The sequence below is a fragment of the Callospermophilus lateralis genome, chromosome 2, assembly GCF_048772815.1.
Source record: "Callospermophilus lateralis isolate mCalLat2 chromosome 2, mCalLat2.hap1, whole genome shotgun sequence".
In the NCBI taxonomy this organism is placed as follows: Eukaryota; Metazoa; Chordata; class Mammalia; order Rodentia; family Sciuridae; genus Callospermophilus; species Callospermophilus lateralis.
In genome coordinates this window covers 22,005,673-22,023,608 of record NC_135306.1, presented here as the reverse complement: position 1 = coordinate 22,023,608, position 17,936 = coordinate 22,005,673, and the positions used below count along the sequence as shown (strand labels likewise).

General features: G+C 36.2%; 1 protein-coding gene across 6 annotated transcripts in view; it reads right to left on the bottom strand.

Moving 5' to 3' along the window:
* Window positions 1-17,936, bottom strand: part of Ecpas (Ecm29 proteasome adaptor and scaffold) — a 117,417-nt gene that overhangs the window by 17,725 nt on the left and 81,756 nt on the right. For all 6 annotated transcript variants that reach the window (XM_076845686.2, XM_076845689.2, XM_076845685.2 and 3 more), the window contains 12 exons: window positions 17,477-17,649; window positions 16,146-16,247; window positions 13,215-13,338; window positions 10,265-10,410; window positions 9,833-9,887; window positions 7,648-7,762; window positions 7,005-7,073; window positions 5,411-5,528; window positions 4,970-5,137; window positions 2,851-2,930; window positions 1,926-2,031; window positions 702-749 (listed from right to left, as the gene is read on the bottom strand). In XM_076845686.2, the coding sequence (XP_076701801.1) occupies window positions 702-749; window positions 1,926-2,031; window positions 2,851-2,930; window positions 4,970-5,137; window positions 5,411-5,528; window positions 7,005-7,073; window positions 7,648-7,762; window positions 9,833-9,887; window positions 10,265-10,410; window positions 13,215-13,338; window positions 16,146-16,247; window positions 17,477-17,649 (1,304 nt within the window). The remainder of the gene's footprint in view (window positions 1-701; window positions 750-1,925; window positions 2,032-2,850; window positions 2,931-4,969; window positions 5,138-5,410; window positions 5,529-7,004; window positions 7,074-7,647; window positions 7,763-9,832; window positions 9,888-10,264; window positions 10,411-13,214; window positions 13,339-16,145; window positions 16,248-17,476; window positions 17,650-17,936) is intronic.

Genomic DNA, 17,936 nt, shown 5'->3' with positions numbered 1-17,936 from the left:
CTACACTCTCACATTATATGAAAAGACAGAGGAATGAGTACTGGTATTGAGTCTTAGGTCCACCAATAACTAAGTCAGAAAATTTAGCAAGGCATTTTACTCTTTAAATTTGTGAAATGGGGAACAAAAGAGTTTAAAATAAAATGAGAAAATGAATTTAAAAAACACTTCAAAGAAGGTTTAAAGTATCATCATCACCATCGAATTAATAATTTTCAGTGATAGGATAATATGCCAATAAGGAGCACAAATCTGAAATGTGAAACATCTGGATTTAAGATCCAGTTTTACCACTGCAAAGTTTATGCAGTTTGATGTAAAAGTCCCTGCTAAATCACAAAATCAATCTCAAGTGGCAGACTATTTAGTTTCAAAAAGCTTTCCAATATCATAAATATGAAAGATGATAAAAGACAGATGTTGCTTGATCTAAGAGAGCAATGTGTTCTTCAGGGTGCAAGTCACACCTTATGTAAAGGCCTACAGATAGATGCTCACCATTTAGAGATCAAAGGGATGTTGTTTAAGATATTAGTACTCTTATGTACTGCTTTCTCATCCATTATAAAAACAGTGAACTAAAAAGTGAAGTCAATTACCCACCAACTAAATGAGATCCCATGTGACAAAAAATAAAGTATTGTCAAAGTCATACAAAACCCTGCCCTATTCCATCCCCACAGGGATATGAGAGTTCTCACCTTGCTCAGAGTTTTCAGAGCTAGTTCAGCTGCTTTTCGTACAGATTCCTAAAAACGAGGAAAAGTTGGCATCAGACAACTTAAGAGAATTCATTCTTAACTCCCTACAATACACAATTAACTGCCTCAAACCCTACAGAGATTAGTAGAAAGTCTCTACTTTCAATATCATTAAAATATATACATACATTCTCTCTCTCTCTCTCTCTCTATCACACACACACACACACACACGATTCTACACTCAACAAGGAAAGTATGCCATATTACTATTTTTAAAAATTGGGTATGACCTATTTTGACCTTACAAAAAAATTAGTCATTAAGTCTAATAGTTCAGAAATTAAATGTATCATAAAAATAAATACATAAAGATCTTTGTGAGGATTCTAAAAGATTAAAAAATTTCTAATGAATAAGGCAAAAAGACAAGCCTGAAATGCCTAAATATATCAAAGTATCCAAAATTTAGATTAGCCCAATGCTACAGTCTGGATATTGAGTAATCCCCAATGGTTTATTTATCAAAGACATGGTCCCTAGAATGGTACTATTAGGAGGTGGTAAAACCTTGTAGAGGTGGGGCCTAATCAGAGGTCCTTTGGTCATAGGGGGTATGCCCTTGAAGGAGACTCTAAGACTTTGGTCTCTTGATCCTTCTCTTTGCTTCCTTGCTACGAAGTGAATAGTTTTACTTTACCACATGCTACTGTTCCTATGTGCTGCCTCAGCACAGACCCAAAACAATGGGGTTCATCAATCACAAATTGGAATCTCCAAAACTGTGAGCTAAAATAAACCTCTTCTATATGTAAATTATCTTGGGCATTTGTTATAGTGATATGAAAGTGACTAAGATGCCCAAGAAAAATTCAGAGAAACTTTTCATTAATCACTTTATTTGGGAATGACTAACCCAATTTACAAAACTGACCAAAGTAGAATTATTATGAATTATTTCAAAACAATTATTTGTCCCTAATCTAAAAGCATGAGGGATCTCTATTGAAAAAGTTAGTCACCATTTTTCTTTTTGTAAGTCAATTCAATTTAGATCTAAAGATATCACCCTTACAACTTCAGAGACAAATGAAGGCTAAAATTATGATAAGAAACTATGGTTTTTTTAAAAAACTGGATATGGAATTTCAAAATATATAACATATTTTTACAATTCCATATTAAGCTATTCAACAAATAAATGCAGATTTATTTCTATAATACCTTGATATCATCTTGTACTCTAAAAAGCGTTTCCCAAATTTCTGGAAGTTTATCAATGATGTCATCTAGGGGTCTTCCTCTCAATAAATCATTCAAAGCTAAACAGCTGAAAACAAGAGCAAAAACAAAAAATTGATTGCAAATTTGATCAAAAGGGCTGGTGTTGTGGCTCAGTGGTAGAGTGCTTGCCTCACATGTGTGAGGCACTGTGTTCGATTCTCAGCACCACATATAAATAAAGGAATAAAACAAAGGTCCATCAACAACTAAAAAAAAAAATTAATTTGATCAAGAAAACTCAATATGTTACTATGAAACATTCATATAGATTCCAGATCATGACTATCCTTTCTTAGTACCTCAAAAATATCACATATATTTGGCCTTTACAATCATCAAACATTTGTTTCCCACAACTATAAGACACTGCCTTTGATACAATATGCCATGTCTTACTCGCCGTTGTGCCCTCAGCGTCTAATACATTGTCAAGCACATAGCAAATACTGAATGAATATAAAATGCATAGATAAATACATGCTACCATACAAAGTCATGAAAGTATATTAGATTACCTAGCTGTCTACCAATTTAACAAACTGATCTTCAGCTTCTTTAATTTCTTCTTTTTTTTCCCCCAGGGCCAAGGACCAAACACAAGGTCTTGTGCATGCTAGGCAAGCACACTGCCATTGAGCTAAATCCCCAATCCCTTCTTTAATTTAATATTTATATAAACTAACATAGGAAAACTACTGATAAGAGTTTAAAATAAACTAAAGAAAAATAACTACATAAGCAAACCAGAAATAAGCTTTCAAGTAGTTTTATTTTATTCCTTCTTCACAAAGTAAAAAACTTAAAAAAATTAAAAGGAAAAAAATTTCATTTGTATTTGACTATTCTTATATTTCAAAAATGATACCTGGATTCTCGAACTCGCCACATATTGCTAGTAAGATTCTTAACCAAATCTTGAAGAATTTCCTTCAAATACTTATCCACCTAATGAATGCAAAAAGATAATGTTAAAAATATAAAATCCACCAACAATCAAATTATTCACTTCTCAACCATACTGGCCCATTTTCTGTATTAAACAGCCTACATGTCTCCCCAGGCATCTCGGCCTACACATCTCTCCCCACTTTGGTTGCTGTAAGCTATCAGAGTGATCATTCTGAAATGCAAAGCTGAAAGTCCAATCACCTGGGCATGCATACAAAGCTTCTGTGACTCATTTAGCTTCAAAAGTATCTGTTCTCTCTTATCTCCATTCCTTGGCACATACTTCCTTTACCTATAAACTCCTATTCATCCCTCAAACTCTAATTAGCCACCAATCAGAAAAGACTGTCCTAAGGACTCTCCTCTGTGAACCCATGGCAACTTCTTAAAATGCATCATATCAGACCATCCAGTAAATGCACTGCTCCACTACACCAAGGACCTCAAGAGCAGGGATGATATCTCATCTATCTCCAGTACCTTGCATAGCATCTGTTTCATGAAGAAGTACTGTGATTGTTCATGATGAAAGATGAATTTCATCTTTTAAGCCTCTGTTCTGATATACATTTAACAACTTTGTAATAATGACAAATTGACAGTAGAGTCGGGGTTTATGCCAATAAATCCAAAGACTCCTATAACTTGTAGCTTTTTCCACTTTTAATCTTGTAGGTAGAAGAGTTATGTTATGCTCACTTATACATCAGAAAATAAGAGAGAGCGATAAATAACTCATTAACATTGAACAAATGATAGCTTCCTATGTCCCCTCCTCTATCTAACATAGATAATCTCATCACAATTGAAGCTTCACCTTTCACCCACTCAGAAATGATGATCACATCTCAAGATCCTAGGCCTATGGCCTGAATTCAGACCTACAAGGCTCCTGGCCTATTAGGTTTTGGCTGACCCAGAGGTACCACATACTCTCCTAGAGCAAATGGAACTCACTGAGCCTTCAAAGCTGCACCCTCAAGTACCTTCCGCTACAAACAGGAATACATTCAACCTAGTATCAGACGGAAGAGGAAAGGGCCACATCATGTGCAGGCACTTATATAAAGCATTGTAGGGATCATGGTATTTATACAAAGTGAATTGCAAAGTCATGATGCAATCTGCCTTTTTTAAAAAATCACCTGCTACTAAGCTGATCATTAAAAAAGGAAGGTAAAGAAAAAGAGGAGGACAATGGTGACCTAGTCATCAGGATAGAATTAGGGAAAGAAGAAGAGTGGAGTCAAGGAAGACTTTGAAAGCATCATCAACAGAAATTGCTACTGAATTCATTTGGGAAGTAGGGGTAAGATACAGACAAAAATCAAGAATGATACCAAGTTTCCTGGTTTGGATAAGTATATAAATAGTGAGGAGAATATAAGAAGGTGGTTATATTTTTTTTTCAGTCCTGTTCTGGATAAGTTAATGATATTGAAACAAGAGCCAAGTGAAGGTCTCCAGCAGACAATCAGAAACACATATCTGGAGCACAGGCCACATCTGGGCCAGTACAGGACTGGAAACAATCACAATAAAGATAACTTTGATAAGCCATGGAACGGTATAGAGAAAGCTGAGAAAATAAGAGGTGGTACTCAGGCACATCCTGAGAAATTCTAATATCTAATTGTACAAACAACCAGTTGATAAAAAATCATGAGAGAAAAACAATACATGGTAATTGCTTGTTTCCCTGTCTGTCTCCTCAGGAAAGGGTACTCCTTGAAGGTCACACTGTAACTCATTCTCCACAGCATCAACATACAATATTCCATTTGTTTGAATACACTACCAGTTCCTTAACCATCCTCCAGCAGACACTTAGGTTTCTTCTATTTTTGAGATTTTAATAACTGCTGTTGTAAGCACCTTTGATATTTTGAAAGAAGGAAGAAAGCAATAATTGAAAGAAAGCTTATTTATTAAAACAATTAAGTAGTTAGGTAGAAAGTAGAAAGAAATATGGATACTTTGGGACCTCAGACAAGATACAGCATTTTCCTAACACATGAGAGTTCACAAATACTTGCCATTGATTTGTCAGTGACCAATGCATTCCAAATACTTGTCATGGCCTGTCGAATGCCAAGGTTGGGATCAAACTGATAACGATAAAGACGAGGAACTAGTTGAGGCAGAAAAGGAGCCAGCTGTTCTCCAGCTCTTGTAGCAATTACATTAAAACCAAAAGCAGCACCCTAAAAGTAATAAGATAAAGTGGCTCAGACATACCTATTGCAGTTAAAATATTAGCATTAAATATATGGGAATAATAAAATCTCCCTCCCAAACTTAATCCTAAAGAGAGCCTGATTTATTGGGTCTTCCTTACCAATCAGTAACAGTAGCCATGGGGTAGTAAGGCTCTCAGACACAGATTTTACAAAGTCAATCAACTGCTACTGCCTGCCAACATAGCATGCTTGGTTTTAGAAGTAAAAAAGAAAAACTGCCCAGTGATAGCAACTTACCTTCCTTGAGTTCCACATTGCATGATGGTTGGCCAGATTCATAAATTTATACACCAGATCTGGCTGACTAAGATCACTTGCCAGAGAACAAAGCTCCTTGTAAGTAGAAAGGCCCTGGCTTAGAAACAAACAAACCAAAGGAAGTATGCAATAATACATTTCTCTACCTCTGGTCTAATACAAACTACATCAATATTACTAAGCTACTTTAAAATTACACTTCCACTCAATTTCTCATACTGAATTATCTCATCACCATGGAAAAAAAAGGTTGGTTAAGAATACAAAAAGTCACCTACTTCAATTATCAACAATTCCTAAGCCCCTCTATATTGCTGCTGGTAAATAACCTAAATGTACCCATAACTCCCAGGTGGAGCTCTAACCGCCTTAGGGGGCAACTCAATAACTCCTCATTATATGGTACACAAATCTCTCTTATAATCATTTAAGACATTTGTTTCCCATAAGTCTTTTTAAAGTTAGACCACTCTAATCCTGATTCTTTGTGGAGTCTTTCCTCTAAACCAATAATATTTGCTCAAATAGCTGATCATTTTGTGTTATCTTGAGAAAAGTGAGCAATTTTTTTAAAAACTCAGAAGAGGTCTATCTGGAGAGCAAGTAAAAAAAGAACAACTTTGGGAGCTCAGGACATAGCTCAGTGGTAGAGCACTTGCCTAGCAATTGCAAGGCCCTGCGTTCAATCTTTAGCACTATAAAAATCACAATTTTTGATGTGAAAATGGTGAGCTACAGGAGAACATAGGACAGAACTAACAGCCTGCAGCTTTTGCCTGTCAAAGAGACCACAGCAAGGCAAACTGACAAGCTACACTCATTTACCCAACAATTCTTAGAGCAAAAGTAAAAATATAATCACGGTGGAATAGTGATAAAATAAAGAAGGTACAGCTCAAGGAATTAATTGAAATGCTAAACTGATGAACTCTAAAATATCAGGTTGCCCCACTAAAGGTGTACTAGAAGCGAAGCTATGCTGCCATGTCCTCACTCAGGACTGAACTACCTGAGAGCTGAAAGCACTTGGCTTAGTCAATCTCCCAAACTGCCCTCAGAGCCTCAGGTCAAGGTCTCCCACTGAGCAACCCACCACCAATAGCTAGTCATTGAAGAGGTATAAAGGCCTAAAGAGGGAACATAAGGGTGTAGGTTTGTGTCTCAAAGCAGGAAAAATAAAGGGCCATCCCATTCCAGCAGAAAGCTCCTTTGACTTTCAGTATCTACTGCGGTAATGAAAGCAATTCAGACCTTTCCACTGCTGTTGGCCTTATCCTACATGCTTGTTCCCAGTAAGGAACTCCCCAATGAACTTCCAGCATACAAATCTCCATCTCAGAGTATATTGCCAGCAAACCTAATATAAAAGAGTAGGCTTTCCCTTACAAATTTTCTTTTTCCACCAACAAACAACATTTCTGTAAGAAGATAGAAACTTCCTCACTGCTAGGTTTACCAAACTGGAAAGAAAGGGATGGAAGGGATGGAAGGGAAGGGAAGGGAAGGAAGGGAGGAGGGAAAAAGGAAAAAAATTAATTCTACACTAAATCATCAATGGATTTGGCATACTCACCCATCCGGTGTTTTGCCAAGGGTTCCCCCTTGAAACACAACTGTCTCTCCAGAAACTTCATGTTTAGCTCTACACCAAAATAAGAATTTAAATCAGTCTCAAACTTTCCATACCAGCATTCAACTAAAGACATGTTTCATTTGCAAACTGGTAAAACTGAACTTCCTATCAAGTGCCTACTATACTCAAGATGTAAAAGTCAACTACTCTTTTCCATTAAGCTGAGGATGTTATAAAACCAAATTTAAAATCAACAAATTAACATATGTAAGTGACAGCCCATACAAAGTTACACTGAATTAAACTTGGTCACACATTTAAAAGCAACTTTGCCTCAAGGAAAGCAACATAAAGGACAACCGATAGTAAGACTGACTTCCTCCTATATACCTCACGGATCAGACTACAAATGATGTGCACACTTCTTCATATCTTAATTTTCATTTAGCCATCAGTAATTACAGAATTTTTCTAATCCAATGTTTTAATTGTGCTGGGACCATTCAAACTTCAAACTCTGACTAACTGGCATATTTCTAAAGTAAACAGTGTATGATGAGATACTTTTTATTTCTTAGCATATTCTCTCTGTAAGTACACACACTTGCTATGTTCAAATGTGAAATGTTCAAGCTCACCATACCTTTTGCCAGTCATAAGTGTTTCAACAAGCAGAGACACCAATTCCTGTTGATCTTGTTCACTGCCTAGTTCATAAACCAACCCAAGGCCTTTGGAGGCAACATCTTGGCTAAGTTCTACCAAAAAAAAAAAAAAAAGGATAAAATTATAATATTCTTAAAAATTCTGACTACTTAAATTTAAAACAGAATACTATTCAGCATTAAAAGAGAATAAAATATGGCATTTGCAGGTAAACAGATGAAGTTGGAGAATATCACGATAAGTGAAGTAAGCCAATCCCCCAAAAACCAAAAGCCAAATGTTCTCTCTGATAAGTGAATGTTGATCCAAAATGCGGGGAGGGGGCATGGGAAGAATGGAGGAACTTTGGATTAAGCAAAGGGAGGGAGTGGAGGGCAACGGGCATGTGGGTAGGAAAGATGGTGGAATGAGAAAGACATCAATACCCTAGGTACATGTAGGATTGCACAAATGGTGTGACTCTATATAGTGTACAACTCAAGAGTTGAAAAGTTGTGTTCCATCTATGTACAATGAAACAAAATGCATTCTGCTGTCATGTAGAACAAATAAAAAAATTTTTTTAAAGTTGCCCTTTTGAAGTAAAGCATCTAATAAGAAGAGAATAAAATGCTTCCAATTTTTTTAAAAAATGGTATCAAGAACAAATGCCAGTAATCCTAGCTATTCGGGAGGCTAATGCAGGAGGATGGCAAGTTTGAGACCAGCATAGGCAACTAAGAAAGACTCCATCTGAAAATGAAAACCAAAAAAGAACTGGGGATGGGCTGGAGTGCTCAGCAGTAGAGCACCTCCCTAGCATGTGCAGGGCCCTGGGTTTGATCCTCAGCACCACATAAAGGTATTGTGACTAACCATAAATAAATAGAACTGGAGATGTAGATCAGTGGTAAAATACCCCTAGGTTCAATCCCCAGAACAAAAACTAAAAAATCCAAAAATAAAGATAAGATAGAAAGGGCCTGAGGAGGGCTGGGGATGTGGCTCAAGCAGTAGCGAGCTCGCCTGGCATGTGAGCGGCCCAGGTTCGATCCTCAGCACCACATACAAACAAAGATGTTGTGTCCACCGAAAATTTAAAAAAATAAATATTAAAAAAGGGGGGCCTGAGGGCTGGGGATGTGGCTCAAGCGGTAGCGCGCTCGCCTAGCATGTGTGCGGCCCGGGTTCGATCCTCAGCACCACATACAAACAATGATGTTGTGTCCGCCAAAAACTAAAAAAAAAATAAATATTAAAATTCTCTCTCTCTCTCTCTCTCTCACTCACTCTCTTTAAAAAAAAGGGGGGGGGGCCTGAGGATGTAGTTCAGTGAGAGAGCACCACAAAAAAAATGGCAGGGGAGTGGGTCAAAGTGTTTAATTTTAAAAAAAAAAATAACACAGAATCAATCGGCCTATTTTGCTGAAAATCCCAGTGGATATGGCACGTGAGTCACTGTAATGAGAACTACATCACAGAAAATCCAACTCACAAACCAAGACAGTATAGATAGACCTATCACCACAGGGTACATAGTAACAAAATATCATTGTAAGTTGTACACAAAAGAGATTTTAAAAAGCCTCACAGAATACCTACGTTCAATTTTTAAACTGAAAGGTCAATACAAGATTGTATGATTTTAAAAGTTATAAAACAAATCAACTATTTATTTGTATAATGCATTTACCTCTCCTAGCCTCAATCAGAGAGGAAAGGTAATAAGAAATAGAAGAAAATACTTAGTACAGGTACTAATATTAAAGAAGGCCACAGCTCCATTTTTAAGTACAAAGCTGAAGAACATGTTTTAAAAACATGTTTAAAAGTTGCATTAACTTGAATTCAAAATAGAATATTACTCAGCATTAAAAGAAAATAAAATTATGCCATTTGCAGGTAAATAGATGAAGCTGGAGAATATCATGCTAAGTGAAGTAAGTGATTTTTAAAAATGAAATAAGGATTTTAATTTTCTGTACCCTAATCAGAAATTCAGGGTTCTTTTCTTAGTCATTAATATAATTATTACCCTTAAAACTAAGAATTTAATATTATATTGTTTTTGAGCTATGTAAAATAGTTCAAAAGGTTCTTTTATGTTCATTAATCCAAACTTTTTGAAATATAAAATACAAGTTTAATGAAGCTTAAAAATAAAATATTTACTGACAACCTACCATCATTTTCTGACAGAACTGAAACAAATGCACTCTGAATTTCTTTAAGATGAGACTGAAAGAAGAAAAAAGGCATTAGAACACTGTAACTCTACCTCTTTGAGAGAGTTAAAAACTTGGTCTTAAGCATACAAGAACCCTGATGATCAAGGTAGTCACAAACCCTGCTGTACCCTCATCTTCATAGATGTACAAATTACCCAAAGTTGTGCCACTCACAGGTAGTCTAATACTAAGCCTCTCCCATCCTTAGTACTTCTGACCTTATACCTTCAAGTATCATCTTCCAATCAGTATCTACCAACCACCATTCTTCCTTAATGCACAGCTTATTTTAAAATCCCTGCTATTACCCTCACCTTCATACACTTTCCTTCTGACCTTTCATTCTTAAATACTGTGGTTTCCAACAGAGCTGGGAGTAAGGCTTACCTTCACTTCCTTATGGGTACTAAGCTTCCTCACAAGGGAAAGGAGCCAGATACAGGCTGCTTGCCTCACATGTGGGTTGGGGCTGATGATGTGTTTATTTAAAATCACATCCAACACCCAGGGGACTACATCATTCACTTTGGCGCCTAAGAAAAAACAAAGGAAGTTCATGATTAAAAAAACTAAATATAGTTTCCTGAGAAAATTCAATTGAAACCAATAATTACTCAATATAATGTTTTTATAATCAATTAAAATTCAAATGACTGAAAGTGTAATTTCTGAAGAAATCAATAATTATTCACTTTAAAACCTAAGATAAGCTTAAATAACCTTTCAAAAAAATTCAGATAACTTTAATTCCCTAGAATGAAAAATCATCCCACCCTCTCCGGTCTCAGAAATTTTACTTTTTCTACTAGATCTTTCTTAACTTTCATTTTAAAAACAAATAAGCGAAACTCTTTTGACTTCACTTTACTTCTCCAGCTACCATGCATTTATCTCTTTTCCTTCACTACTTCTGGGCTTCTCAACATCAACACTGCTAACATTTCTGGCTGCGTAATTCTTTGTTGTGGTGATCTGTCCTGTGCACCGTAGGATACCTTGCCTCTACCCATTAGAGATTAGTAGCACCCATCTTCCCCAGTACCCAGACATTACCAAAGTCTCACTTCTCCTGTTAAGAAATCACTGCTTTACATCAAACCATTCAACATCACCCCAGGTACATGCATGACCGCATATATGGGATAACTCTACATCATATACTATCAGAGAAATGAAAAGCTGTGCTCCGTTTGTATACAATAAACCAAAATACATTCCATTATCACATATAACCAATTAGAACAAATTTTAAAAAAGAAAAAACACATTCAAAACAGTTCCATACTCATGATCAAACTTTTCCTTCCTCTTAATTTTTCTTAAACCTACTCCAAATCAGCCATTTACCTTTTCTTTGCCAAAGAAATTACTCACAAAAGTCACCAATTATCTTCCTGCTGCTTGCTAAGTCCAATAATCACTTTTCAATTTTCATCTTTTCTTTTTCCATTTTCATCTTAATTGACCTGTCAGCAGTATAGACAACTGATTCTCTTTATTAACCTGCAACTTCTCACCCCATTTCACCATCTCTCACTGACCACATTAAACTAGTTCTGAGAGTCATATGAAATCCCTTCTTTTACTTTCCCATAACTACAATGTAGCCAGCTACTATAGTTCTATCTGGGCACTACAATCACCAAGTAAGCAGATGCTGGGAGCCATCAGCCAAGTAGGTATGACAATCTCCTTGCCAGCTTACTCCCATGCTGTCTAGTGGAAGGACTTCTGAAAGGTGACCTTGCTCAAGCGGTAGCGCGCTCGCCTAGCATGCGTGCGGCCCGGGTTCGATCCTCAGCACCACATACAAAAAAAATGGCAGGGGAGTGGGTCAAAGTGTTTAATTTAAAAAAAAAAAAATAACACAGAATCAATCGGCCTATTTTGCTGAAAATCCCAGTGGACATGGCACATGAGTCACTGTAATGAGAACTACATCACAGAAAATCCAACTCACAAACCAAGACAGTATAGATAGACCTATCACCACAGGGTACATAGTAACAAAATATCATTGTAAGTTGTACACAAAAGAGATTTTAAAAAGCCTCACAGAATACCTACGTTCAATTTTTAAACTGAAAGGTCAATACAAGATTGTATGATTTTAAAAGTTATAAAACAAATCAACTATTTATTTGTATATTGGAACGTGGATTCCCCGTACGGGCCACCAAATGCCGCAGTCTCTGGCTGGGCACAAATCACGAGTCTCCACACAGCTTGTAGATTCAAACAGCAATTCTTTATTCCCGAACTCACACCGGCCGTCTACAAACACGTTCTGGGGGAATCCACGTTCTCTGCCCAAATCCACTTCTGCCCAAATCCACTACTCTGCCCAAATCCACTCCACATGGGCTTCTGTCTCCCAAAATATACTGTCTGACCCTAAGAACTCAAGAGGAACTCAGCAGCAGGATAGGCCCTATTCTAAAGGGGGAACACCCTAATCTCCTATTATGCTAAACTGCCCTATTCTAAAGGGGGAACACCCTAATCTCCTATTATGCTAAACTTCTTTCTCTTTTACAAATTTCTCATTGCTTTATCTCATGTGCATTCACAGATAAACCTCAGAGAAGTGACTTTAATTCAGCTTCTGTCAATCCACAGTTGTCCTAACTATAATGCAAGCTAAAAGTGTTTTTCTATTTCCCTTAAATTTCTTTATGGTAGCTAATACAATAATAGGTAACAAAGTAATGCAGTGTGTTAAGTGCAATACCTAAATTAATGTCTCATAACACAATATAATTCACAACAGAATAATTACCATGAGAACATTATATTTTAATTTCCAACTAAGAAAATAAAATCTAAACACTTTGTTTTAAGGATTAAAATAGAAATTCTGGTTCAAATATTGAAATAGATTTTCAAATTCAAATTCAAGACAAACCACAGATATTTTAAATCTTAAATCTATAATATATAGTCAGAAACCATATAACGCCCCCCACCCCCAATGTGCAATCACTAAGAGTCAGTGCACCTTTAGGGCTAGCAAGACACTGAAGCTTTATCATGTTAGAAAGAATTTAAGGGATACATCACTTGGAAACTGCTACATCTCAAACTCTGAAACTGGCTAAATACACTAATCTTAACGAAAATAGCAGAAGTTTGAAGGAATTCACTGGTAACTCCCTGTCCTGTTTGCCAAAGGCCTTTTAGAAGTTCTCACTGATTTCATGTTTACTTTTCTTCTATCAACTATTTTCCTTAATTGAACGACATTAGTACAGCATGTATAAGTACAAGAAACTGAGTTCATAATTTATTTGGTTCAAGTGTGATATAAAAATAAATCAATTAGTTGAATATTTGGTACCAGAAGGAGGAATATATTCTTCTTCAGTCACTAGCCAGGCATCTCGGGCAGCCACAGAACTAGTTCCTATTGCAGCACTGGTAATGGCTTCACCAATAGTGAACTGAAGTTCTATCTGCTTGGCCTGCAAAGAGGGAAGCAAAAGCCATGAATGAAAGAGAATATGTACATCCATTGTTATAAAAAAAAGCTGCTTAATCCTTTGTTTCTCTGCATGCTTTGTTTTCACTCTTTTGCCAGGCTTAACTCAGTGATTATAAAGCAAGGTAGAATGAGGGGTGGAGAATGACTTGAAGACCTTTTTCCAGGTCCATGCTACACTCCTCACCTTCAGCAAAAAATGTCTAAGCAGTGATTTTTTAATCTTTGTATGCAGGATATAGTTCACCTAGGAGGACAGGGTGTCCTGTCCACTGGCTTTGAAGCCACACTGACTTCAATACAACTTATAGTTATCTCACCAGCTACATACCCTTTATCTAAACTTTCCTGAGCTTCAACATAATACTATTACTTACCTCATCAGGCCATAAGGACTATATGAGGTTACTGTACATAAAGTTTCTATTATACAGTATGCCTGACTACAATAACTGTACAATAAATAGTAGCTATTATAATTAACTAGCAATTATTTAAACTTATTAACTCTTCATACTCTTATTATCAAATAATTCAAAAAAAAGAATGATAAACCAAGTGTAAAATGTTCAAATTTAGCAAATCTAGATAAAAGATAAACAGAAGTCCTTCACACTATTCTTATAACTTCAGTGTTAAGTCTGAAATTGCTTCAAATGTAAAGCATTAAAAATTCTCCTAGTATGTATTCAATTGTTTAAAAATCTGATTTAGAAATTTTAACACACTTCACAAGTATGAGTCACTGATACAACATGGAGTTGGACCTGTCTTGGTTCCCTCTGGCATTGTTCTGTTTACTGTGACTTGGAAGAAGTCTAAGAATAGGAGAAATAAGAAGGGAAAGAACAGACAGCCTATGAGGGGCATAAGCATAGTGACTCCACAAAGAATACAAACAACATCCCTAGGCTAGCCATTCCTAGGCTTCATCAACAAAAAGCTCTAGTAGTGATGAGGCATCAAGTGTTACACACCACAAGCTTCCTAGTTGAAGGAAAATGAATTTAAAGGCTTTTGCCCTGCAGCTTTGCTGGCCAAAAGCTTCTCTTGGCAACTTCAAACTAAGAAAAGGTATTTCAACACAGGATCTTTACTAGGGATTTATTTTATGTGCTAGTGTTACATATTTTCTATTGTGAATGATACAGTTGGCATCGAAAACAAAAAGTCCCATAACTACATTTATGAATGATACAAGATCCTGCTTTTAATTTGAACATTCCAGAAATAAAGAGGGTTAATAGATTAAAATAAAGCAAGCGTGTGGGAGTTCACTATATAATGATATTACTTTTGTTTAAAATCTTCCCACAATAAAAAGTTAAAATACACAAAAAAAAGTTCAAACTTTATCTTAGTTGATTATCAAGATATTCTGCTTCTCTGATTTATGTTTTTTCGTTCATTCTTTAATTTCCCCACGCTTCTAGTTTTTCATATATTTTGTATTTCTAAACTCTTAAAATAATGGCATCAAATGAAAGGCATCCAAAGAAGCTTTCATTTGTTCAAACAAAACTAGAACAGATTTTATAGGGGAAAAGATGAAAAATCAGACATCATCAGTTTCTCTCCAAGTGGCTACAATGTCTCTGGCATCCAGAAAGAACCTGATGCAGATAAAATTCACTTTAAAAATACTGTATGGGCCAGGCACAATGGTAGTCTGTAACCCCAGCTACTCCGGAGGCTGAGGCAAGAGGATCCCAAATTCAAGTCCAGATTAGGTATATTATTGAGATCCTGTCTCAAAATAAAAACTATTAAAAAGGCTGGGGGTGTGGCTCAGAGATACCCTAGGTTCAATCCCCAGTCCCGGAAACAAAACAACCCAAAAGCCTGAATTTTAATACTGGCTTTCACTTTCAGCTGCGTTAGTCCCTAACTCAAGCCTGCTCTCTCCTGCCTCAAATTCGCCAAAGGCCAGCAGCAACCCCCCTTCCAAAAAGCCTCCTCAATCCTCCTGACAAAATCATACTCTCCTTTGTGATTCACATAATTACTTGTTTTACCACTATTTATGAGGTTCTACCAATATTATCACACGGCTAGGTCCTTACGTTACAACAAAGTACAAAACAGACTCTTCCTTCAGTCTAGTAGGCAATTAGAAGCTGTGATAAATGAATGCTACGAAGAAAAAGAATGGGAGTCATGATCACACAAATAACTAAAGAATCTACTCTAGCTTGAAGGGTCAGGGAAGGCTTTTCAAGGAGCATAGCAATAACTTGAGAAGGAAAATGAATACAGCACTTTCAAAAATTAGAGCAAAGAGGGCCAAAGAGGCCAGTATACAAAAATGTGAGTGAATGTCAAGAACCAGTACTAGATTACACAGAGGCCAGATCAGGCAATGTTCAGATACTTACCACAATGTATTAGTATTCACTATTTAAAGATTCCACTACCCTGGGCATCTAATGGACAGAAACTAAATCACCACACTTGAAAGAAACTGGAATTACCAGCACCCACTTCCCACAGCTAGCTGGCTGACTGAGTAGGTTTCCCCTTCTACCTTTAATGCTCTCTTCTTCACTCAGAAATTATAAGGAAAGGCCTTTCCCATGTAAATGATTTAGTTAGAACTATGCCTGCAAAGTGATGAGCCTAAAGCTAGCAGCCAAAAGTCAGTGTGAGGTAAATAAATGAATAAAGTTTAATTAAAAGTCACACACACACACACACACACACACACACACACAGACAAAATCTCATAGTATGCAAAATTTCAACTAAAATATGCCTTTTGTTTGACTAACAATCAGAGAGTACTATAAATACCTCCACAGAATCCATCAGACCTTGCAAGAGGAGTTTCTGATGAGGAAAATCCCCATCCCCAACTGGAAAATAGCCCAATGTTTGAATTGCTCGTTCTTTCATCTGGAAGAAAACAGAATTTTTCTTTTAGACAAAGTATACAACAGCTTTATCCCAGAACAGTGTTTCCAAAATGAAATGACAGGAAGAGCAGTCTGTCAAACTAACATACCCATGCCTACATTTTTCTAAAAGCATACAATTTTACAGTATCTCTGTAAGATAGTAAAGGCAGAAAGACATAAAACTGAGTCCACAGTAGATCCATAGCTGTGTTAGAGGAAGAAAGCCTTTAAACCATCAGGGTTAGAAATATGGGTTCTGGGACACAGACGAAATCACATCTCAACCATTTCTTTCAGTAGCCTTTATAGGTAGGTATGTGACCTCTCTGTGGCTCTCATTCATATTATCTCATGAACTACTATGCCTACTGCACTGAACTTTTTGGAGGATTCAGTTTTAATGCATGGTAAGTGTGTCGCACATTCCCTGGCACATCACAGGGCTCAAAAATAGCTGGTAATGATTGGTTAATAATAGCTAATAAAAACTATTCTGTATTATCTCAGAAAGTTTTAAACAGAAGCTAGACCAGAAGATTATCATTGTTAAACCTGTTGTAAACTAATTTTTCTCCTCATAAAATCATCTTTAAAAGTGATGTATTTTGATCACAAATAAGTCTATGAAAATTCTACCCAAACCTAAAAACCTACAAATGTCCTCTTCCTTCAGATTATTCACACTGCTTACTAATGACCAGACTTCTTTTTAATATTTTTATTAGTTATTGATGGACATTTATTTATTTGTTTGTTTATATGTGGTGCTGAGAATCAAACTCAGGGTCTCACACATGCTAGGCAAGTGCTCGGCCACTGAGCCACAACCCCAGCCCCAAGACCAGGCTTCTTAAAACCAAATTATAGAAGGTAAAGACTTAGATCTGCTATAAAAGTACAAAATCATAAAATTAACTTAACATTTTATTATCTCCTCATACATAACCAAAGATTTCCATATGAATTTAATATTTTATTGAATTTTAACAGTTAAGGGCCTAAAATGGACTAACAGGGAGGGTCAAGTGATGCACATACTACACTTGTACACAAACCACCTCTAACTTTCAAGCAAATAGTAAACTTTCTTCATTAACTTTATCATTCTTTGAGCAAATCCTTCCCTCAGCTACAATGCCATGTATCTCAGTATAATTTAATTTTATTCACTTAGCTACCTATAAATGGAAGAATTCCAGAAGGGAAGGAAAATAGAAAGAGACTTACCTTATTTGTTTCTTTACTGGAAGGAATTCTATTTAGTAAACTTTCTATAAGATGTAATTTGGTAAAACCAGATCCCTCGTTGCGGATTGGGAGTGGACCATTTCTGCCAATTTCACCCAAAGCTGTACAGGCAGCAATTGCCAAGAGGGGTGATGTACTATCCAAAAATGAGCCTGTAAGCACATTTGACAAAAGAGAAAATAGTCTAGTACTTATCTTTGTGATCCAAAACAATCAGAACTGTATTAAAGATTTTTTTTGAAAGATAGCAAAATCCACAATATCTTCTAATTGATCATTTGTAAACATTTACTCGGTAATGGTAAGTGGGTATAGCAAACTTTTTGAATGTTTAAATTTTTTCCCATAAAAGAACCACCCCTGTCATATGTAGGGAAGCTGTGCCTTTAAAGTATAATACTATACAAAGAAATTAAAAAGCTTTATTAAAATTTAACTT